Below are 22,858 nucleotides of genomic sequence, written 5' to 3'. Positions count from 1 at the left end.
AAAACAATTCCTATGGATAAACATTAATGTTCAGCATTTTTTATGTGCACGTATGAATTTGCACGAAACAGATTTGCACAGCACACAGAACATACGCTTGATTAATAAGTGGTCCTACCTGGTAGAGATCAAGGGTGAACACGGGTGCATTGTCGTTAACATCCTCCACCAGTATTGTGATGTTAGCCTCCGCCTGGTGCTGGCTGTCTGTGGCCCGGACAGTGACGGTGTACCACGTCTTCTCCTCAAAGTCCAGAGGGGCGGTGAGTGACACGCCTCCGCTGTAACGGTGGATCCCAAACTTGCCGGACGCCGTTGGATCCAGCTGCAAAGTGTAGGAGAGGGCGGGACTGGAGTCCACGTCATTGCCCGTCACGAGAGTGATCTCTGTGCCGATCAACATGTCTGAAGGAGGGAGAACGAAATCAAACAAAAAGGTGTTAATTGAATTTACCTACATCCAGCGTATGACCTGTACAGAGTTTGCAGTGTGACAGAACTAGTTTTGTATTTGTTAATAACTTGCAGCTCCATACAATACATAATCAAAAGCATAAAATACTTACTCTCTGGGATCCGGACTTCCTTAGGTAATGGAATAGTGGGACTGTTGTCGTTCTGATCAATGATGATCACTGTCAACGTGGCAGAGCCAGCCAATCTTGGACTTCCTCTATCGGTGGCTGTGACCACGAGTCTGTGGGTCGGCAAAGAAAAAGAGGTTTTCAAAAAAGTCTCTTATTACATTTAGATCTTACAAATACAATTTGTAATGATAATCAACTTGATTTCACATTTTTACCTTCAGCTACACATTCTCATATTAGTATGAAACACGACACGCACAAACATGCGCGCGCACACACACACACTCTCACACACACACACACACACACACACACACACACACTAACACACCCACATACGCACATCTGGCTTGCAGATATCATTGTGTAATGGTGCTTTTGTCTTCACCAGACTGTGTCAGCTTCCTCACCGGCTATCGAAACACTAACTAGCTGAGTGAGTATGATTCATGATGTGCTGTGTCTAATTTCTTCCTCCTCCTGTCCACCACCATGAAGTTATCACAGGTAAAACATATGTCCATCCTCAAAATGTGCTCATTGAGAAGATCTGGCTGAGGTTTATTTGATCGAAGGTCTGTTCTCACTTGGTCTGGGTAAAGATTTCACGGTCCATGATGGCGGCTGTGGTGATGCTTCCTGTCATCGGGTCAATCTTGAACAGGCCGCTCATACCCGATGACTGAATGGAGTAGGTCACCTGACCGTTCTGGCCCTGGTCCACATCCTCGGCCACCACCTGGGAAACAAGGTGGAGGAGGATGAAGTAGGAAGAAGTCCAGCAGACCAAGAACCAGTCATACATCGTCTTATTTCTTTGTTTTACATGTATTAGTACCTGTATGATCGGCATATCATATCCCTGTGCCTCTCTCATGAAGGCTACATAGTTCTGCAGTTGAAAGCGCGGAAGGTTGTCGTTGATATCCTGCAGGATCAGGTTGATGGCCATGAAAGAGGTGGAGGATATAGTTTCAGCCTTCACGACGAGCCGGAGTCTGGGGGCGTCCTCAAAGTCCAGGCCTCTGGATTTCTGCACCCAGATTTCACCTGGAGAAAGAAATTAGAAATATTGGTCTCAGGAGGTCATCAGCCTTGAACATCCTATTTACAATCTGTAGTCTGTTACTTGAAACACTTTTATTGTGAGTTTTACCTGATGAGGAGCTGATGCTGAATGCATGCATCTTGTTCCCACTGAAGAGGCTGTAGCTGATACCCTTCCGTGTGCCGTCCGGGTGTTGAGCCTGAGCCTGAGCCACGGTTGTGCCTAAGTTTAGGAAAAAGAACAGAGAAATGATTCCTTAACCATCACAGCAGGGAGGTCATTAAATGGTATAAAAGCACAAAATGAATGGATGCCTAATAAGAATGTATTGTCTTCCAACCGTTTGCGGTGTTCTCCTGTATGCTGACGTCTCTGGCATTCCTCGAGAAGCGAATGCCACTGTACTGCACCTCCTTCACGTAGATCACCACCACACCCTGTGCGGACTGAGCGGGGGTGCCCTGGTCCATGGCCTCCACGATCAACGTCCTCTGAGCCTGAGTCAGATCTCCCAATGGCTGAGTGGCCTGGATCTCCCCAGTCAGGGAGTTGATACTGAAACCCTTCACCGGCATCGCGAAACGGTAGAACACAGAACCGTTGGCCCCGAAGTCCTTGTCCTCTGCCTTCATCGTGGCTAGAACCCGCTGAGAGTTTCGACTGGACACTTCAATGACAAGTGGGTCCTGGATGAAGAAGGGGGTGTTGTCGTTGACGTCCAGGACGGTGACTGTCACCTAGAGGGAGGAGTTCACAAAGTGCAAAATTAGGTAATGAACAAAAAAAAATACTCAAAAAGTCAACTAAACACCTCCTCAACATCGAACCTCCTTTACCTGAGCAGACGTGTTCCTGGGTGCAGCAGGTGAAAGGTCAACGGCAAACACCTGGAAGCTGTACGATGCCAGTTTCTCCCGGTCCAGCGGTGCAGCCGTGGTGATGCGTCCGGTGTTCTCATCCACAGCAAACGCTCCGTGCGTCTCCCGGCTCAGGAAATACAGAACCTTCCCATTCAGCTCATCATCAGCGTCTGTGGCCGTCACCTGGAAATAAATAAATAAATGTAATATATGGGTATTTTGTTAGAATGATTTACGTTTTCTGATCCTCTCATCATCTTCATTTCATCTCTGCCCACCTCCAGAATGTGTGTGCCCTCTGCAGCATCCTCTGACACTTCCACAGAGTAGGTGTTCCTGTCGAAGAGCGGGCTGTTGTCATTGACATCCATCACTTTGACCTCCACCGTGGCGGTCGTGCTGAGAGCCGGGCTGCCTCGGTCCGTGGCCACCACCTCGAGATTATACACCGCATTCGTCTCCCGGTCTAGGCCTCGGGACGTGGACAGGGCTCCGGTGCTGACGTGGAGTTGGAAATCTCCTTGAGGGTCTCCCGCTGAAGAAAGTCATGTGACAGATGAAGAATCTTTAACACGGGGTTTCAGCTGGTTTCAACAAGTTCAAGACATTTCAAGACCATAATGAAGGAAATATAAAACCAGATATGACATATTACATTTTGAGATTTATATACTTCAACAAACTAAAGAGACAGTAGTAGGTATCTGAAATCGTTCCTACAGCCAAGTTATCCATTCCATGTTGTTCTTGTTTATAGTTTTATTTCAGCTGGCTAATATCTCTACCGTTGAGAAAGAACTACAACACATGGAGCCATTACAAACTTTGCAAGTCGCCAAACATTTCTCTTTCAAATCCCTGACTTTTAAAGCATGAAGGAAGTTAACAATAATATATATAAGACCTAATACTAATGTATTTAAGACTTTTAGGGCCCTAAAATTCAGATTATTGAATTTTAGACTCTTTAAGACCCTGCAAGAACCCTGATTGAGAGGTTTCTATAGATCGGGTCGGGCAAAGCTCTGCCAACTTTGCACTTAAGTCAAAGTTTGAATGTGATCCAGACAGATATACGGGATGCACCATCGTTGAAATATGACAGAATAATAACAGGGGTGAGTCGAGGTAAACTGTATGAAGATCTGATCTTTCATAACGAAGGAATAGCCCAGTCACCTCAGTCCCTACAAGTCCTACACACTTCCAGTTCAACAAAATAGTCCAAGTAAGTGTCAACTCAATAATATGATAAATAAGATCAAGACAAAACATTTGGTTTTAAATTAAATGTAATTATATCCTGAACAGTCACATCTTGAAACTGCAATTAGGATAATTGTGGTAAAGTGAATAAAGACAGACGCTGCTCCTCACCAGTGATCCTGTACTCCAGCTGTCCACCGGGACCTGAGTCAGGGTCTGTAGCTTTGAGAAAGCAGAGCTCCACCGGGGCCTGGTTCTCTGGCACCTCCACCTGGTACCACGGCTTCGAGAACACCGGGGCGTTGTCGTTCACGTCCTGCACCTCCACGCGGACCACGGCCTTGGCAAAGTTGGGAGGCAGCCCTCCGTCCCTGGCATACACTGATGAAAAACATGGAAAATGTCAAGCTGATGAGATGCTGGATCCCACACAACGGCTTCAAACCAGGAGGTGCTCTTTGGACATAGATGAGTTTTAGCTGTTGTACCGGTGAGAGTGAAGTGATCCTGTAGCTCCGCGTCCAGCTCCTTCGTGGTGGTGATGACCCCCGTCACAGGGTTGATGACGAAGCCTTCCTCCGTCACACCTCCGTATGTCACTTGGCCATTGGACCCTGCGTGAAAACACAAGAAATAACTCACACACTGGGCGCTGTAGCAAAACAAGCCATAAAGAAAATGGGCTACGTTTAATGTAATAAGTTAATGATTTGATGACTCCTAAGCAGCCCAGCGCCTGGAGGAAATCCTAATGAAAGCTCCAGCAGCACAAAGCTCTGGACAATGACTGTGACCACACGTTTTCATTAGCAGGAGCTTGTGGTTTGTTTTATAATCATGTGGGTTTTTTATGTCTCCCTCTTGTTTAGTTCTCCAGCCTTATTCCTACTGGAGGCGTCAGCCCGACTTTCTTAAGTCATTCTTTCCGCACGGAATTTGTGAGCATTATACTACAAAGCTCCATCTTTGAAAATTTAAAAAGAAACAATGTGTTCCTGGAGTTTCAGACTTATATTTTATACATATAATATTTTATTGAATTATAAAGTAGAAAATCTGACTCCAGTTGGTTAAAAGATCCTTGTTTGATAAAATAAGACGTGTTTGTATCTCCACATATTCTCATGAGGTGCGTTTGTCCATTAGTTTATAATTTGAACCAACCTTGATCCCTGTCGGTGGCAGTCACTGTCAACACCGTGGTTCCCGGCCCTTGGTTTTCCATCACCTGGGTCTCGAACTCTGCTCGCTGGAACACGGGAGCCTCGTCGTTCACGTCGATCACCTGCACGCACAGCACCTGGGACCTGGAGAGCTGCGGTATCCCATGATCCTCCGCCACAATGGTCAGATTGAAGTCCTCCTGTTCTTCCCGGTCCAGGGATTTCAGGATGGAGAGGGAGCCTGCAAAAGAAGAAAATAATATTTAGTGAGCAGGGAAGACGTTTACTTTGTTTGTTGTTGTTTTTGTGAACATGTCATTTTGTGTACATGTGGGGGACAGTATGTTTAAACCTTGAGGAGCATCAAAAACAAAAGAACTTTACAGCTTTGCTTTATGGGAGTTTCCACAGTATGCAAATTACCACAGTGACTTTGTGCCAGATATTCACTTCTGTTTTTTTAAACATGCACTCATGTCGCTCTATCAGTTCACATGTGTGATTATTGCAAAGTACAAAACCTGGAACTACATATTTTCCAACTCAAATCAACCTTCCCTTTTTATTTTCCATTTCTCTGACCACATTACAGCACGCCAGCCTTTAAGTTTCTAAGACATTACCAAGTGTGTATTTTGGGTAAATTACGTTCAGATAGAGACGGAATTAGACGTCTACTGTTTAGACTGTGGATTCAGTTACTCTCCCAACTTTGTGTGTGTCTGTACCCCACACACCTGTCATCACCCCGGCTATGACAAGAGGGTCAGCCAAACACGAGAGGAAATATGAAACGTGTGTGAGTGTGTGTCTGTGTGTGGTTCAGAGCAGTGTAAAAGTCTAGCTGGCACGCTGCGTCTGAGAATGTGTGTAATGTGTTAATGTCCCAGTGTGTCAGACGCACACAGCACATGGTGAGTTCTGTGAGGTTATAGCTCTAATGTTTCTGTGAAGTTCTGTTTCCTCCCGTGTTTAACCCACAAAACTGAGACGGGTCCAAAACACGTACGCCACTGGTTCATCCTCCTTAATGAGAAATGTACTGGTAACAGCTTCATCCTCTCTGTCCTCTGGACTTACTGTTTTTCACATTTTTTCATTCTTTGTCTTAGATCTTAAAGTTACCAAAATACAAAATATCTCAAACTGGATCTCAGCTTAATATGCATTTAATCAGGGCTGCATCTCTAACTAGGAGGAAGCTTGGAGAGTGTGTAACTCATTTATCCAAGTTTCTTCCATGGGTCATGTTGCACCCCTCCACAAGATATCGTGGAAGTGGGTTCAGCTTTCTTTTCTTCCGTGGCTGAGGTTATTGAATGTGTATAGAAATGTAGTTTTTTACCTTTATAATTCTGACAAGAGCTTTAATAAAGCCAAGCCGATATAGAAGCCTGAATCAAATGTAATGCGACTAGAAAGAGACGTACTGAAAACAATATCTTTCAGGTGGTCAATAAAACCACCAGGACAGCAGCTGGTATGTGAAACAACAGAAATCTAATATTGCCCGAGCAGACATGTCATTTATAAGCAGTAATCAGGCTAATGATACCCCCCAGCATCAGCCAGGCAGTTTGGTGAATGTCTCCGCAGTGCAAAGCTAATCTGCTATTACAGCTACTCTCAACCATGAGCTTAAGCCATAACCACACAGTCTGAGACACAGAGCAGGAGTGAAATCCACCCCTGCTAACGCACGAGACACTTGACAGTAATGAAGTAAAGACTTTCTTCCATCTGGAAGCTCCATTAAACGTCTGCCTCCTGGCTCCTAATCCCATCCCCCGCCAGAGTGGAGCACACCCACACCACCCAGCACAAGCGATGAGGAGATTACACATACACGTATATAGGATATCAAAGGCCGTCCACGTCCGCAGCCCAAATAAAGATCCGTTCCCATGAAGGAAGCCGTCAAGAAAAGAGCACTAGAGCATAACTCAACGGAAATATTGCACTGTACGGCAATGAAAGATCATCTAGTAAAGCGGGTGATGGGGGTTATGAGTGTTTCTGCAGTCGAGACCCTGTAGACGCAGAAGTTCACTGGATAATTATGATGTTCTGGAAACTTCTGTTCATTCCGGGGGCGTCCAGGGGCTGGATGCTGATTATCTATCAATCACAGTCCTGCAGTGTTAAATCATTCAAAAACAGGATTTCAAATGCGTTGACTTTTTCTCCCATCGTCCCTTGATGGAGTGTGAACTGGATATTCATAGGAAACTCCCAGTCTCCTGTTATTTTTAGATGATGTGTCCTCAGCCTGAAAACAGTCTTACCGGTGTTTGGGTTCAGACTGAAGCGCCCAGCGCTGTTCCCCGTCTGGATCCTGTACGACACGCGGCCATTTTCTCCCTCATCGTCATCTCGAGCCATCACGTACAAAATCACAAACCTGCCAGTGAAGATACAGACAAACCGTCACAGGATGGCAAACATGAAGATCTGCTGGTTTCTAAGCTCTCAGCCATAAAAGTTACAAAAGAGTTTCAGTTCGCCCCTCACCCCACAGGCTGGTCCTCCATGATGCTGACTGCAGACGGAGAGCTGAAGACCGGGGCGTTGTCGTTTTCGTCCGTCACAAAGACCCGAGCGGTGACCGAGCCCCATCGCCTCTGAGAGGGATCCGATGCCTGGTCCGTGGCCCGCACCACGAGGAAGAGGGAGGGCGTGGACTCACGGTCCAGCTGCTGCCCAAAGGTCAGGACTCCAGTGAAGGGGTCGACGGTCAGGAAGTCAGGTGTGTCCGGCCAGTAGTGCTCAATGGAGTAACGTAGCTCACTGTTGGGTCCACTGCCGTCCTGTAAAAACACACAAACGCACAAGTGGAAGGAGAAATTAAAACTTTGAGATTTGCACATAGTTTGTTTCAGTGCATGACATTTGCTTTCCATGTGATTTATTTCAGTTTCCCACCTGATCCACGGCCTGGAAGGTGTAAATCGACGCCCCCGGCTCCATGTTCTCTGGGATCACGATGGTAACTGGGTCCTCCGTGAACTTGGGCGCGTGGTCGTTGCTGTCCTGCACGTTGATATCCAGCTGCACCAGGTGGCTGCTGGGAAACGCTTGAGAGAAGTCGGACACCTCCACTTGCAGCATGTACTTCGACCCCTTCTCGTAGTCCAGCTCGCGCACCAGGTACACGTCGCCCTTCAAACGGTCCACCATGAAGGTGCCGTCGCGGTCTGTGCCCCCCACCACGAGGTAGGTGACCTGGCCCTCCAGTATGGAGTCTTGCTTGTCGTGTGGGCGGAGGGAGCCGACGACTGAGCCCGGGGGGACGCCTTCCACGATGTTCAGGGTCATGGAGAGCATGTTGGGCTTCGGGTTGGACCTGGTGGAGCTGAGAACCTGTAAGACAAACAAGTACAATAAAGTGAAATCTATTCTAAATGCAGTTCTAAGGAGAAAAGTGTCAAGTCGAGTTTTGCCCTGTGTTGTTAATGGATTTTATTTCCTTTGGTATTTTGCAGACGATGCAGATACATGTCTCACGCACCAGACCATCCCCACACTTGGCCTTAGGCTGCAGTCTGTGTTTGTTTTGTTGTTATTTCCATAATAATAACCCTCACAGGCATTTCTCATTTTAAACAGAGACATTATGTTCAATTCTTCCAGGAAATTTCCTGACACTGCTGCATCTTGGCTTCGAGATGAGAGTTCACAGGATTCGTGATCTGTGACAATATAATGACGGGGCTGCGTATGTGGAGGGAAAAATGTAAATAAGCCGCGGCTCCATATGCAGCAGTCTGGTCAGATGGGGAACAAATACATGCCAGGGGCCTTTCACTGCTCCCAGCAACGGTTTCAGGGTTTTGATTTTGTTCTGGTGCAGATGAAAGAATTCTGAAGACAGCAAACATAAGCAGATTTTTACAAGCTCTGGTTACAACATGAAAAAGATCCACACACACACACACACACACACACACACACACACACACACATACAATCTTCACTTGTCTATTGCAATGAATTGAATCCTTTTGGTTTCTTTATTGGGTTATAAATACATATGGGTAATGTGCATAATTCAACCACATGTGCTGACACAAAAGACCAATCTATGTGCAGACATTTCCAGTCAACCATCCATTGATCTAAGACAGAAAATAGAACAATGTTATGTATTTTTTTCATACGTGTTTCACTGTAGTGATGCAGGGAACAAGTCAAAGTCCATGAGAAAACCCAGGACATTGATTTTGCCTCGCATATTTCCATAACTGTTGTTTAGGGTCCAAGGGAGTGCAGTTTAAATAAACAGGAGACTTGTGCTTTGTAGGAGCGGCGGTTGGGACTCAACGTTCTGGGTTCTATGTATTAAACTGAGTCTCACTAAACTTGTGCAGCAGGGGGGGGGGGGGGGGGGGGGCTGCTTCAGGGTTCAGGGTTCTGTGGACCGCGTTCCTGCTGCTAGTCTTTACTTGCTGCTGCTCAGTTACTGGAGGTCGCTTTGCAGTTTCAGCATCACCACAGGCCAAACCAACAGCCCATTACAAACAGGCAGGATCAGACCAGTCACTGCACTATAGTCTTTATAAATACAGATCTTTTACCTTTTAAATGCATCACAGTATTTCAGTTATCTCTAATGTGATTGTGCTTCAGCCGGCTCAGTCAGAAACTGTCCTTTACTGTTCTGGTCCCTATCTCCACTGCCTTCTCCTACACAAGCTACTTAGCATGGGTACTCTAGTATTTTGTGGTGTACAACAACATCCCTGTGTCTGTTTTCACCCACAGCTATTTGAAACGTTATCTCAAAATCATTACATGGAAACGTTACCTCATGAGAGTGCTTGAATGTGCCGCGTGCGGCGTGCACGTCCGTGTGCGTGCACTTTCAGCTGCCTGCTACCGTACAGTGGTGTATTCCCTTTTCTCTTTGTGCGATTGGATGCAGCTGGCTCTCATCAGATCTCATCTGGGACCATTTGATTCCAAGGTGCCTGTTTCCCCTCAGTCTAATCTCAGTGTCGCACAAGCAGGCAAAATCTAAGGCGAACCCTCCTGCTGTAATTAACATCCTTTTCCTTTCTGAAATCACATCACACAGAAAACACAGAGCTGCGCAGATCCACAGTCAAAGCAGAACCTCCACCCTTCCCTGGCTACATGCCTCTGTGGCAGACCCCCTTTCTTTCCTGCTGGTGAACTCCTGATAGTGTGTGTTGATACGCAGGATTGACCCTCCTGCAGAAAGTTCAGAACAATAACTCAGTCGGGACCGGCTCCCTCCTGCAGCTCGGGGTTTCTCACCTTGGGTTTTGATTACCCTCCGAACCTTCGGAGCAGGAAACGCACGCTAGATTGGATAGATGATTTTGTTTGTATGGGCCCAGGCTCAGTTTCTCTCCTTCTCATATTTACCTCCTTTTCCAATTCCTTTGACAGTTGTACTGTTCTTTCTGTGCACAGTTTGAGGAAATTACTCTCAGCAAGGAATGCAGAAGGGCTGAGGTAATGCGGAGATATGAGCTGGTTTTTGGCCTGGTCTATTAAAATCGTCCAGTGCCTCTAACCCTAACCCTTTTTAGATGCAACAAATGCACAAATTAGGTTTACCTGTATCCGTATCTGGCAGGTGGAGCTCAGGCCCGGTGTTCCGTGGTCAGCAGCCGTCACATCGAAGGTGTACTCGGCTCGCTCCGCCCATCTCAGAGGGGCACTGGTCCTCAGCTCGCCACTGGTCGGGTTGAGGGAGAAGCGCTCGGCTCTGGAGCCTTTGGAGGATGCGACAGGTGTTATAGAGCAGCTCAAAGTAAAACTAGTGAAGAGGAAGTATTGTTATTTAAGTGAATAAAGTGTGGAAATGTAAACAACACTGACCTGATAAAGAGTAGTACACAGTCCCATTCTCGCCTTCATCTGAGTCTTTAGCTGTCAGGGTCCCTAAGACTGTCCCAGATGGAAGACCCTCCATCACCTGCAATCCAGAAGGATCTTTATTAATGAATTGACTTTCATGACTTTCTCCAACATAACGTGTATTGTGAACAATGTTTGCATATCGCTGCAGTCACATGAAATCCTCATGGGGATAAGTTTATCCAGGCAACTGATCAGATCTATCAAACTCATTCTCACCTGAAGGAGCAGCTCCCTGTCCGGCCTGGCATGAATGAAACTGGGGGCGTGGTCGTTTTCATCCAGCACAGTGATGTGAGCGGTGCCGGTAGCACTGCGGGGGGGCGTCCCCCCATCCTGGACGACCACAACCAGCTGGTAACTGGACTGCTGCTCTCTGTCCAGGGCGAGGCGGGTGCTGATCTCACCTGAAGAAATAAGGGACGATTAAATGAGTGAAGGCTTAAACTTATAAATCATTGAATATTCTAATGGAGTAAATTTAACCACACTCATTTCATTTAACACACTAAATAAAAAGCAAAGTCATGATCTTCATCGTCACCTGTTTGTGAGTTGATCTGAAAGTGTCTGTCAGCGTGCAGGAGCCTGTAGGTGAGTCGAGCATTTAGTCCTGCATCCCTGTCTGTAGCAGACACTCGTCCAAAGCCGGTCCCGGCCAGCAGGTTCTCTCTCACAGCCAGGAACACCCTCTCCTGGCTCAGTCTGGGGGAGTTGTCGTTCTCGTCAGTCACTGACACCCTGACTGTGGCACTTCCAGTTCTCCCCGTCCCTCCTGGGCCTAAAGAGGCAAGGACGGTCAACAGGTACATGTCCTTGACCTCTCGGTCCAGAGAGCTACGGACAAAGAGCCAACCACTATCGGGCATGATGCCAAAACCAGCGGCGTCCCCGTCAGGCCGAAGGCGGTAGGAAATAGAGGAAGATGAGGAGGAGGAGCTTCCACCATTCCCAGAAGCCTCTCTGTTGAGCGCTCGGACCTGGAGGAAACGCGTGTTGAGCGGAGTGTTTTCCCGTAACTCCACACGGTAGGTCAGGGTGTCAAAGTTGGGGCCTTGTGCATCTTGTGCTTGGATGTGGACCACGAGGGTGAAGGTGGAGCTAAGCTGAGGCGCTCCGCCATCCTTGGCAACCACCTGAAGGTCATAGCGTGGGACACTGTCGTAAGACAGACCCCCGATCAGACGCACCTCCCCGCTTCCCCGGTCAACACCAAACGTCCTCTGGCCAGTGCTGCCTGCAGCTCCGGCAGAGACCAGGTCGAAGCTGAGCTGACCGTTATGACCTGAATCCTTGTCAGTGGCCTGAATGCGGTAGATAACAGTCCCCATTTTGGTGACCTCTGGTAAGAGGAGGGACTCGGATGAGGAGGGCAGGAAGGTGGGGGCGTTGTCGTTCACATCAGAGATGGTTATCCGTACCCGGCTGGTTCCGTACGCGGGAGGAGAGCCGGAGCGTGCCTGGATTTCCAGGTCTAGACTGGAGCAGGTCTCATGGTCCAAAGGAAGAGCTGTACGGATGGTACCAGAGGCACTGTCCACCTTGAAGTAGCCCTCAGGGTCTCCGGAAGAGATGGAGTAGAAAATGTCCTTAGAGGCAGCTGAGAGGAGGACGACAAAATATTTTGTTCAATTTCTCTGAACCCAATAAAACTAAAAAATGTATAAAACAGCAAATAGTTTGAGAAGCAAAGATAATAACGTTACACAACTAAAAGGGACTGAACGACTTTATGAAGCACTGGGTTCACTCAGAGAGGGAGCACGTTCACTGAGAGCCTTGTACAGGTCAGGGCAGATGTGAGTGTGCTCCTCTGTGAACTCCACAAACGAGAACACTTCATCCTGACTCCCACTCAGAGTTATAGCCCCATTCAAATCCATTTCTCCATCATTAATAGTGAGAGAACATAAAAATTCTAGCCACGGCTAAAAAGTTAAGTGTGTGCTGTGTGATGGATGTGGTTTCTTAATGGAGTCTCTGCTCTTGTTGCATATTTGTTCTGCTGCTGCAGAGTAAGAGCTACAGCCCCGTGCGTGCTCCTGCCCATTAGTGCATTTCTGTCCTGCTACTTGTCAGGAAGATGGAAACAGGTGAGTCACGTAAAGCTTGGTTCGGCTGGTGAGGTATGTGAGGTGAATAGATAAAAGAAATCCTGAAAGGACTAAAGCTCGAGGAGGGAAGAGAAACGATATAAATCTGAGGTCATGATTGAGCAGGTGACCTCACCTGTCTTGGCAGCGGCACGGACAACTCCCACCGCCGTCCCCCTGAGGACGTCCTCGGACACGGTGAAGAAATACTGCGCCTGCTCAAACGTGGGCGACGCCACCGAGCCGCCGACCACGCTCACGTTCACCCGAGCGTTGACCGGCGCCGTCAGGCCACCGCCGTCATCGGCCGATATCACAATGGAGATAACTGTGTTGGCTTTGCCGTGGAGCGAGCGGGAGAGAGAAATGACCCCTGCAGGGAAAGAAGGATAAATATAACACAACACTCATTGATTTTGTCCAAAGTGCACCTTGCAATACAAAAACACACACACACACACACATACCTGTGTCCTTGTTGAGGGTAAAGAATGTGGAGCCCCCTCCAGGCACTGTGCGGTAGGTCACCCTGCCGTTGTCCCCAGCGTCGGGGTCATTGGCTGTGACCTTTACGACAGAGGTTCCCGGGGCGCTGTGGGCGCTGAGGCTCACGGTGTAGAGCACCGGATAGAAGGTGGGCCGGTTGTCGTTGATGTCCACCACTGAAACCTGCACACGGGCCACTGAGCTCAGACCTCCCTGGAAAACAAAAAGTAAGTTGTTTCAATTACATTTTTATTAAAAATATAATAATAGTAAGGAATTCTATTTTATTAAGTCTATTGAATCAAAGGATATATGGTTAAATTCCATCCTCCCTCCCTTGTGGCAGATAATATCCCCAAAGACAACACTGGATTAGTTTTTCCGTCCCTCGGGGAAAGTGACAGTGACAGTTCGGGGGTTTATTAAAAAACTTTATGAAACTGTGACAGTAGATTTACGTCACGCTGTAAAGATGAAGCAGCTGTGAATGAAGACAGATGAGCTCCCTGTTGAAGATCCCTGACATATGGACTCAACCATCCGCTGCAGTGTTTGTCAGCAAGAAGAAGAAGAGTTTGAACTCATTACACTGTGATTCCTGGCTTTAGTTTAACAAGAGCGTGAACAGGGACATTCGAGACACCAACTGGTTCAAACTGGGAATGTGCTGGGGCTGCGAGGAATAATTGGAATCGTTAATTACCTGAACATGGGTAGAAAAAAAATGCACGATAAGAATAATACTGCGATGCATTGCAATGGCTGTGTATCTATTTCTTTATATAACCCAACTGTACATGTAAGAGAACATGTTTTACTGCATCTCATGTAGACCCAGTGTTGTTAAAGTGCACCCATTGTGATTAATTGATGCTTTAAATGTGCACGGGTCTACTGGCACGATCCCAGTACAACAACAGTGTGTGGTCAGGTAGAGCAGTTTAACTGAGATGGCATCATTCTTTGGTAAAAGGTCATTTAAATGGGTCTTTTTTCCTCCTCCTGTTTTCCTCTGATTGCTTTGCCATACTGCTGCGGTTCCCTTGATTTATTTTTAATTTTTTATGACACCGGGTACCGTCTTCTTCAAACATATCTTCAATGCATCTTTGATCAGATGTATTCTTCCTGCAGCTGAACACAACTTTAGTTTGCCGTCCGCCTCAAGCTTTGATCGGAGGAGACACTGCATGACAATGTGGGTGACATGTTTGTTCATGAAGGAACTCAAAGAATGAATCCTTTTACTTTAGTCTAGTTTAAACTTATTTCTGCCAATTTCTTTAGTCTGGGAAAAGGAAAAAGTTACATAGCTTAGAACTTATGACTATAACTTTTCCTTACTCCATCCGTTGCAGTCACAGTCAAGTCAAACTTGTCCAGCCCCTCGTCACGGTCCAGAGCCGTGCTGGTGCACAACTGGCCCGTCTCCTTGTCCAGGGTGAACTGCGTCGGTACCAGGCCGCCTGCCGAGCCCGAGCCCAGCCGGTAGGAGATGGCGCCGAAGGAACCGCGATCCTCATCTGTGGCCGACACCTGAGGGGGAACAGACGTGAGGTAGAGGGTGAGTCACGGACGGTCCAGAGGCGTCAAACGGCCCGTGAGACATGAGGATCACATAAAAGCACAGAGCCGGTCCCCACAACCTGCGTGAAAGCAAACCTACATGTGTCATAATTATTATATACGAGCTGAGGGCCTTTCTGTTATCACAATAATACCCCATAACACGAGCCCATACATCTGCACTTGTCCAAATATCACACACCATAGCACTATTTGTTATGATTTCCAGAGTACTCCAGAGCATCTGTCGGAGTAATTCATTTTTTTTAAAGATCATATATAAGGGACCCGATCTCCCAGGTGTGTTTGAAAACCTGGCATGGGGAACACGTGATGCGGTGTAACCATGGATCCAGAGAGGGGGGGGGGGGGGGGGGGGGGGCTGACAGGTAACCTTTAGCAGAGGAGAGGAGAGTGTTGAGGGAGGTTGAGAGTTCGGGTCAGAGGTCAACGGAGGCACTAACTGGTTAAATAAGATGCAGACGGACCGGACGACACCTTGATCCCCGAACCCGTTTCATCTCATCAAACATCCTTCGTCCTACTGCACACACACACACACACACACACACACACAAATATACACTGAACGCTCCACTAAACCACTAAAACAATCCACTAATACAACAAAGATTTCCTCGCAAAAAAACGAAAGGGAAATATCCCCTGCATGCGCTGCGGGGGTCCCGTCTCTGACTGGAGCTTTACACGGGTCTATAACATTGTTTGGTGGCGTTTATGGAGCCTGTTTAAAGTAGCACTCTGCCTCAGATCTCGCGGCCTTGAAGGCGGGGCCAAGATCCAGGAGGCCTCGTGATACCGGCCCTCCTCTGGATTACAGTCTCTTCTCATTCAGCCGCGGTGAGATATCTGACGTGTTTGATTTCTCAATGGCCGAAGAGATTTTGGGGTTTTAGCAGGTTTGGAGGTTTTAAGAGTAAGAAAGGATGTTGTTCTGCGACTGAATGAAATCATGTGATGAGCCTGAAAGACAGCACAAGGTGTAATGTTCAAATATCCTTATAATTTGAAAGATGGATAAAGAAATAGAGATAAAGTTGGAAGTGTAATAGAATCATACGCTTTTCTTTTCATACATCTAACTTCACAGACTGGATGGACGAGATGACACGTCCCCAAAAGTGAAACCAAAGCATCTTGTCAGCCCCTGTTGAAAAACCCACCTCCTCCATGTTAACAGGGACCAAACTAAAAAGTCAAAGTACATGTCAAATATTAGTTTCTCAAAGACAGCTTCTGTCAAGTTAGGTAGTTCGCTAACCCCCAAGTGCTAATTCTCATTCTCTGTCCCCAAATAATGTCTTCAGCATTTGTATCCGATAGTTTGGCTTCACTTCTGTATAGTGGGGGGGGGGGGGGAAGTAGACACACGTCTTCCCTCTTTATATACAGTCTACGTCCAATTTACACACTAATGACACACGGTTCGGTGCCTTGACCCAGGACACTTCCCCCCCGACGTTCCAATTAGTGGACGACCTTCGGAGCCACAGCTGCGAGTGTGTGTCATGCTATGAAAATAAAGTTGCTTTATTTCAGGAATCAAGCAGGAGTATGAAGATGAAAAAAGAATTTATGGACTATATGGAATATATATTTGAGATTTTCTCATAATAAGATTATTTAAACTAGTCTCCTCTCTCTTTTTAACAGCAGTCCCATTTTTCAAACAGTTTAAAGTGTTTATTCTTCTAAAGATGCTCATCCGCTGGAGTTGTCATATGTGTTCCACCCTAATTAACTTCTCCATGAAAAAGGTTCAATTTGAAACAGACCGACACAAGAGACAGATTTCTGACGTCTGTGCTTTTGGCTTAATGATTTCATCATACGCCTGAAACCTATTTTCTGAACCCGCCCTGGCCCTGAACCCCGCAGAGCGAGGGACCACCGCGGCAGCAGACATCCGGCAACGACCTTCCTTCTGTCCCAGCGACACCTGTCTTCATCATTACACTTAACTATACTGGCTACAGAGGGAAAGACAGACACACATACGGGACAGGACTAATACCACCTTCCCTCACACTGACGCTCCTATAGGATATTTAAACGTGGAATTACTAGAACAGCACCTTCTGGGTTTCAATCACGGTGTCACTGTGGCGGGACGGTTGTGGTTTCTGTGCGGCTCGGTCCGACCCTCGTCCTTTGGTCGGCCTATGCAGCTCGGGGGGGTTGGGGGGGGCGGTTTCATATCATTGCTTAGACTTCCTATAGAGTACAGTGTTGAGACTGACGCTATCTTTAGGATCTAGGATCATGTCTGGGTGTTCCTCGTGTCTTTCTGGCTGTCTGTGATGGATTAGCCACCTGTGGTGATGAGAACTCGTTGAACACACACACACACACACACACACACACACACACACACATGTATGATAACCCCATCCTTTCCACAAATCTAATTAAAGAGGCTTTAACAACCATGACTGCCCACCTGGTCATAGGGTGACCTCATGGACACAAATGTCCGTCCCAAACAAAGACAAGTCAAAGGTTGTTCTGTCATGGATACGACCGCGAAGGAGACAAGACTGCATTTGCTGTTTCTTCAGGTTTATATAAAATACAGGCAGGAGTAAAGTGCCGATGAATACATTTGTTTTTAAGGAGGAAAGGAACAAAAAGAAGAGCGGGACATTGATTCTCCACCCAGTTAAATTTTAAAACCCTCAGCAGTATGGTATGGATTCTTCATGCTGGAGGGGGGGGGGGGGGGGGGGGGGGGAGTGCAACGCAAAAAACACAAGGAGGTAGTAGAGCAAGAAAATGTCTATTTAAGCACACAGCGGTTATGTGGTTCCAGAGCTGAAATGCTGAGTTAAAACATGGGATAAAAATGGACGGGGACAGAACAGGGACAAGACTTCGAGGCAGAAATACACGATTGGTTTTGTCCAAGCACAAAAAGTTTGACAAGAGAAAAGGACTGAAAGGAGCTTCTTAGAATCGGATTTCATCGTTTCATTTCCCTTGTAAATCCGTCTGACAGCAGCGGCAGGTTGGGTCAAACCGCCGGATTGATCCCAAAAACTCCTTCTCTCAGTTTGTTTCCTAATTCTGCATTTTTAGTGCCTGAAGTTTTGAGGCCAACATGATAAACTAGTAAACACGTAGACTCAACATTTCTTCTTAAATCAAGAGGTTCTGCTCGGCCAGACCAGGGTGTTTGTTTGCCAGGGAGTGATTCCTCCCACGCCTGATCCTGCTCTGTCATCCAGGACCTCAACACAAGTATTCCTCGTCCTATCCCTGATGAACACACAACTACACAGCAACGCAAACGTAAGCAGCAAATCGTACTTCAAGATCTAAATCTCTCTGGTGGTCACAATGCAATTCGGACCTTCCAGAGTCACAGTGACTTTTGGATGAGGGAGTTCTGTTGGAAGTGAGTTGAGCCAGGTTCAGACAAAAGAAGGAAAGAGTTTGTTCACGTTTGCAGGGCACTTTTTTTTAAGGCTACATTTGCCTTTTTTTAATCGGGGGAAACATCAGTCTCGGGTCGGGTCGGGTTCAGACACAAAGCAAAGTCCCTGTCAGATTTGGGTTCGGTTCACCAGTCTCCATTTGGCAGATTTGTTCTTTGGCTGAAGGGTCAAAAGTTTTTGCATTGCTCTAGAGCTGCTGTGGATGATGCAGGGTTTACATTCACCACCAGACGACCCAAAGGTTTTATCATTTGTGGTCAAACATTAAATTAAAGACTATAATTGTGGTTTTGCAAGTCGATTTCCATTTCTCATTGGAATGACCTGAAACTAATGGCTGCCTGGAAGGTGGCAAACGCCTGGAGTAAGGTTTACTTTGGAAAAGGGGGTTCTGCAGTAATTAATAAGTGTTCACAATTTATAGTTAATGGGGTAAAACTTTTCAAAAAAAGCCTCCAGTGTGGTTCTCTTCTCAGTGGGAGAGCTGATATCTCACCTGGCGCCAGTAAATTTAAAAGTGTGTGGAAAAAAGAAACTTTGGCAAACGTGACGCGGAGCCGAGCGGGGAAACAAAGAGATTAAGGTCAGTAAAACGTTTAATTCTCCCGAGTACGATCAAGTGAGGTCATAGTCAGTAATGCAGGCGGTGACGCTGTAAGTTGCACTAAAAGAATATCAACATCATCCACTGCATCTGCCAGACATCTGAACTGACAGTACCACGATCCATGATTTGCACTCAGCAGCCTATTGACCAACTTCTATAAATACAGTCTCACACAGCCCACGTCAGCCCGTTAAGACTTTGTGAGAAACGGTCAGGAAAGAGCGTGCCGAGTATCGGATTCAGCCAGGACTCAGGCCTGGAGGCTTCTTTCTTTTCTTTTGTCCTGGGAGAGTCATTCATCCCTGGCTGCGGCAGAAGAGGAGCAATCACTCACTGGAGCATTAGCAGAGATCCAGACGCCATCACTCAGTTGCCTGAAACGACACCCTCTCTTTCTGTCTCTTTGTCCCTCTACCTTTCCACTTAACTCCTCTCTGTTCCCACTGTCGCTCTCCGTCGCTCTCAGATAGAGCGGCTGTCCCTCCGAGGGTTTTTACTCAGATCGTGGACACTCACGTTACCCTTCCTATCCACGAACTCAACGTCCACGCCCATCTGTCGGTGGAATTGAACGCTGCACGGAAGGAGCGGCCTCCTGCCTGTGATGCAGAGCAGATTAACAGCTATTGTCTAATGATACCAGCAGGCCAGCGGTTATCGCACAGCAAACATCTGGCACACCTGCAACTCTCGAGCTGGTCAGCTTCTATTCGTTTTCATACTAAACATGTTTTCCTGTTTTTCCATTTCCACTCTTCTCTTTCGCCATATTCATGGTTTTATGCTCCTCTATATTATTTTATTGTATTACACCTCCACTATTTATTCCCTCTCATCTATGCTCGTCCTCTCCAGATGTGGGCGCTGGTCCAGATGGACCCTGCTCCTCTCTGCAGTTTGTCTCTGTAAAACATCAGTTAGTGTCAAAGGGGGTTTGCGTACGGTTTCCCAAGAGGCGGCCGCTGCTCTGCTGCAGTTCAGGACTTTTATGGCCTCTCATGAAAGAGAGGGAGGGAGATTTTCTATAGGCTTTCACAGTGAAAACCTGTAAAACACAGAGAGTTATACCGACCTAATCCACTTCTTCCTTCTGACTGTTGCCAGGCCCGAATGTTTATGAAGCAATCATCATCTCTGAGGTCGACCGGGCCAAGAATAAGCCTATATCACTGCAAATATAGCTCCACCACAGCTTTACAACTTTTTTTTTTGTAGATTTAGCAATAACTTCTATTAGTTATGACACCGTGCTCACCAAAGAGATTTTGGAAGTAGGGCTATATATATTGTTTAAAAAAAATTGTATTTGAGGCTTAATCTGAATTAGTCTTTAGCCATTTCAAGACATGAAAGAAATCAGTAGGAGATTGTCCAGGTCCGAGGAGATTTTCAGAAGTTTACAGCACATTGGAGGAACCAAAAGATCTCAACTGCAGAGACTTCATGTTTGGCACCTTTTTTTATCCTGAGATATTTGTATTGTTTTGTATTTTTCTCTTTTTTGTTACCTGCACCATCAGGGAGGTTATGTTTTCACCTCGGTCCGATTCTTTGTTGTTTGTCTGCACATTTTACGCAAAAACTACACAGCCAGTTTAAAAAAAATTGGTGTAAAGATGGAGCAGGGTTCAAGAGAGAAGCCATTAAATGTTGCCATCGATCTGGACAAAGGAGATGGAAACACAAAATACAAAAAAATCTGGCATATTTTTATGGAGCCGATCTGTTTGAGTTTGTCTCATTTGGTGCAGCTTGATTGAATTTAAGAGGAATTAAACGTCATTCTAGTTTATCTGTTTTTTCCCCTTTTTCCGTCTTTGTTAGTTTAAAATTTTGGCAAATCTGTTTGAATAAACGCTGTTGAGGATTGTTTTTACGACTGCTTGTGTTTCTCTCCGACTTATTTTCAGGGATGTCACTGCAATCCCGCATCTCAGAAATCAACTAGATGAGCACAATTCTTCTCATTACCGATGTGAATAATGGCAGAAACCACGAGAACCAGATCCAACCGGTGATAAACGTGAAGGATCCTTCAAAGCAGCAGCAGCAGTGACCATAAAAGAGCACGAGAGACCCGCAGCTTGTGAAGCGAATGCATCATCGTTGGGATAATTGCACACATGCTGACGTTATTTACAAGAAACTGAAATTGGAGAAGTGATAACTGTTGTTGGTCTGTTGTGTGGCGCTCAAACATCCACTTAATTTCCCTGCGTTTTTCCACTGACACATTCCTCCACCCTCCAACAAGCTGCAATCCTCATATCAGACATTCTCTAGCCCCCAGATCAATTTGTCCCTGTTGCCGATGAGTTGAGGCGCTACTTGCACAATGAAGATGTATGGCAGGGAGGGGGAGAGTAGGAGAGAGAATGAATTTGGTTGGAGAAGGAACAAAAGTCCGAGCTAATGATAACACGGGTCCTTGAAATGAGGAGGAACGAGGCTTCATCTCGCTTCCCAATTCGATCTCCATTCCTCCCTTGACCTCCGCTTTCTCTCTCTTAGCGTCTCCCCTCTTTCTTATATCCTCTCCCTCGCTCGGTCCTTCCTCACCCTATTATGGCAAGTGGTTGTTGTCTTTCATGTGGAGCTCACGGCTGGAAATGATTATGAACATCAAACCACAGAGGGGAAGAGAAGGAGAGGGAGGTGAAGGAGACGGAGCAGGAGAGACTTACTTCTATATTTGGAAGAAAGAATGCTAATATTATTAATGAACATAATAAAGGATGATGACCTCTAGAACTTTCTGTTTCTCTTACAGAATAGTACACACACACACACACACACACACACAAGCACACACACAGGGCAGGTTGCTGCACACTGAAATCGAAACAGTCCAATACACCGTAGAGTAACTGCTGTAGCCCGTGGGGTTTGTAGCATGCAGACATGTGGTGTGTGTTAGGACGTTTATCTCTGGGCTGCATCACATGTTAAAGAAAACAGCAGGCACGGTTTACCCACGTTGGCTCAACAACATGTTGTCACTCCCCGTGCCTGCTTCTTCTCCGGGCTTCACAACAAAACAAAAGATGGAGCTCGGCAGCAGTGGGACACTTTGATCGCACACGACTGCAGGTTGCACTGCTGTAACCCAACTAGGAATGGGACCAATCAAAGAAAACGTATGATTCAGAGAAGCTAAGTGTGTTACTTGAAACTTGTAAAGGGAATTATAAGACTGATTGTTTTAAAATAAAACACATTAATGTTTCTTACCAAAACTATAGATGAACATGAAGACCTAGTATTTCAAAACGTCTTGCAGGACTGATGCTTACATAGAGTGTCTCTACATCAAAAAATGTCTCTCTACATAAATAAAAACTGTAACAGGCTGAAGTCAAAGGTGGGAATCTGGAAAACTGCGCTTGTTTAAAAATCTATGCTAGAATTAAACCCCTAAACTACCACATTGGGACGTCCCTCATCCTCTCCTGCTCCAAAAGGTCCTCGGACACGGCTTCTTCAGCTCCGACTTGTCATATGAACAAGAGGCCAAGACCACGACCGCCTGTGCCAGCGGTTTAAATGGCTCAGGACAACTGTGGGACAACTGTAGTCTGACAACAACTTTGTGTTTGCTGCTACTGGAGTTGTCGCTCATAATATAATGAAATGTAATAACAATCTAGATAACTCAACTTTAATCAGCTAATTGGTTTGTCTTACGTGCAGACACACACGTGTTACTGGAAAAGGAAACCATTAGAGATGAAGAAGTTTCCGGCACCACACCCCTAGCTGCTCGTACCGAGATGTTCGCCAATTCACGCCCAGTCCTCTCTTCTCGAATAACAAGTAGAGAAAAGAGAGGAGATGGAGGAGTGAGGCCGGAGGGAGATAAAGAGATCTTCACCTTCCTGGACTCAGAGGAGAGACACAGGAA

At 46.4% G+C, this 22,858-nt stretch overlaps 1 protein-coding gene across 1 annotated transcript in view; it reads right to left on the bottom strand.

Annotated features, from left to right (window-relative positions):
- Positions 1–22,858, bottom strand: part of LOC128457352 (protocadherin-16) — a 68,845-nt gene that overhangs the window by 5,696 nt on the left and 40,291 nt on the right. The window contains exons 5-25 of the mRNA XM_053442002.1: positions 14,674–14,865; positions 13,311–13,542; positions 12,980–13,216; positions 11,295–12,350; positions 10,970–11,157; positions 10,712–10,808; positions 10,448–10,605; positions 7,787–8,224; positions 7,376–7,671; positions 7,150–7,265; positions 4,866–5,105; positions 4,190–4,315; positions 3,873–4,082; positions 2,774–3,030; positions 2,472–2,678; positions 1,976–2,372; positions 1,744–1,857; positions 1,426–1,637; positions 1,175–1,326; positions 567–697; positions 119–405 (exon numbers count right to left, since the gene is read on the bottom strand). Coding sequence (XP_053297977.1) covers positions 119–405; positions 567–697; positions 1,175–1,326; positions 1,426–1,637; positions 1,744–1,857; positions 1,976–2,372; positions 2,472–2,678; positions 2,774–3,030; positions 3,873–4,082; positions 4,190–4,315; positions 4,866–5,105; positions 7,150–7,265; positions 7,376–7,671; positions 7,787–8,224; positions 10,448–10,605; positions 10,712–10,808; positions 10,970–11,157; positions 11,295–12,350; positions 12,980–13,216; positions 13,311–13,542; positions 14,674–14,865 — 5,343 coding nt within the window. The remainder of the gene's footprint in view (positions 1–118; positions 406–566; positions 698–1,174; positions 1,327–1,425; positions 1,638–1,743; positions 1,858–1,975; positions 2,373–2,471; positions 2,679–2,773; positions 3,031–3,872; positions 4,083–4,189; positions 4,316–4,865; positions 5,106–7,149; positions 7,266–7,375; positions 7,672–7,786; positions 8,225–10,447; positions 10,606–10,711; positions 10,809–10,969; positions 11,158–11,294; positions 12,351–12,979; positions 13,217–13,310; positions 13,543–14,673; positions 14,866–22,858) is intronic.

Source organism: Pleuronectes platessa, chromosome 15, assembly GCF_947347685.1.
Source record: "Pleuronectes platessa chromosome 15, fPlePla1.1, whole genome shotgun sequence".
Classification (NCBI taxonomy): domain Eukaryota; kingdom Metazoa; phylum Chordata; class Actinopteri; order Pleuronectiformes; family Pleuronectidae; genus Pleuronectes; species Pleuronectes platessa.
Note: the sequence above shows the minus strand (reverse complement) of the source record. Positions and strands in the feature narration are given on the sequence as shown.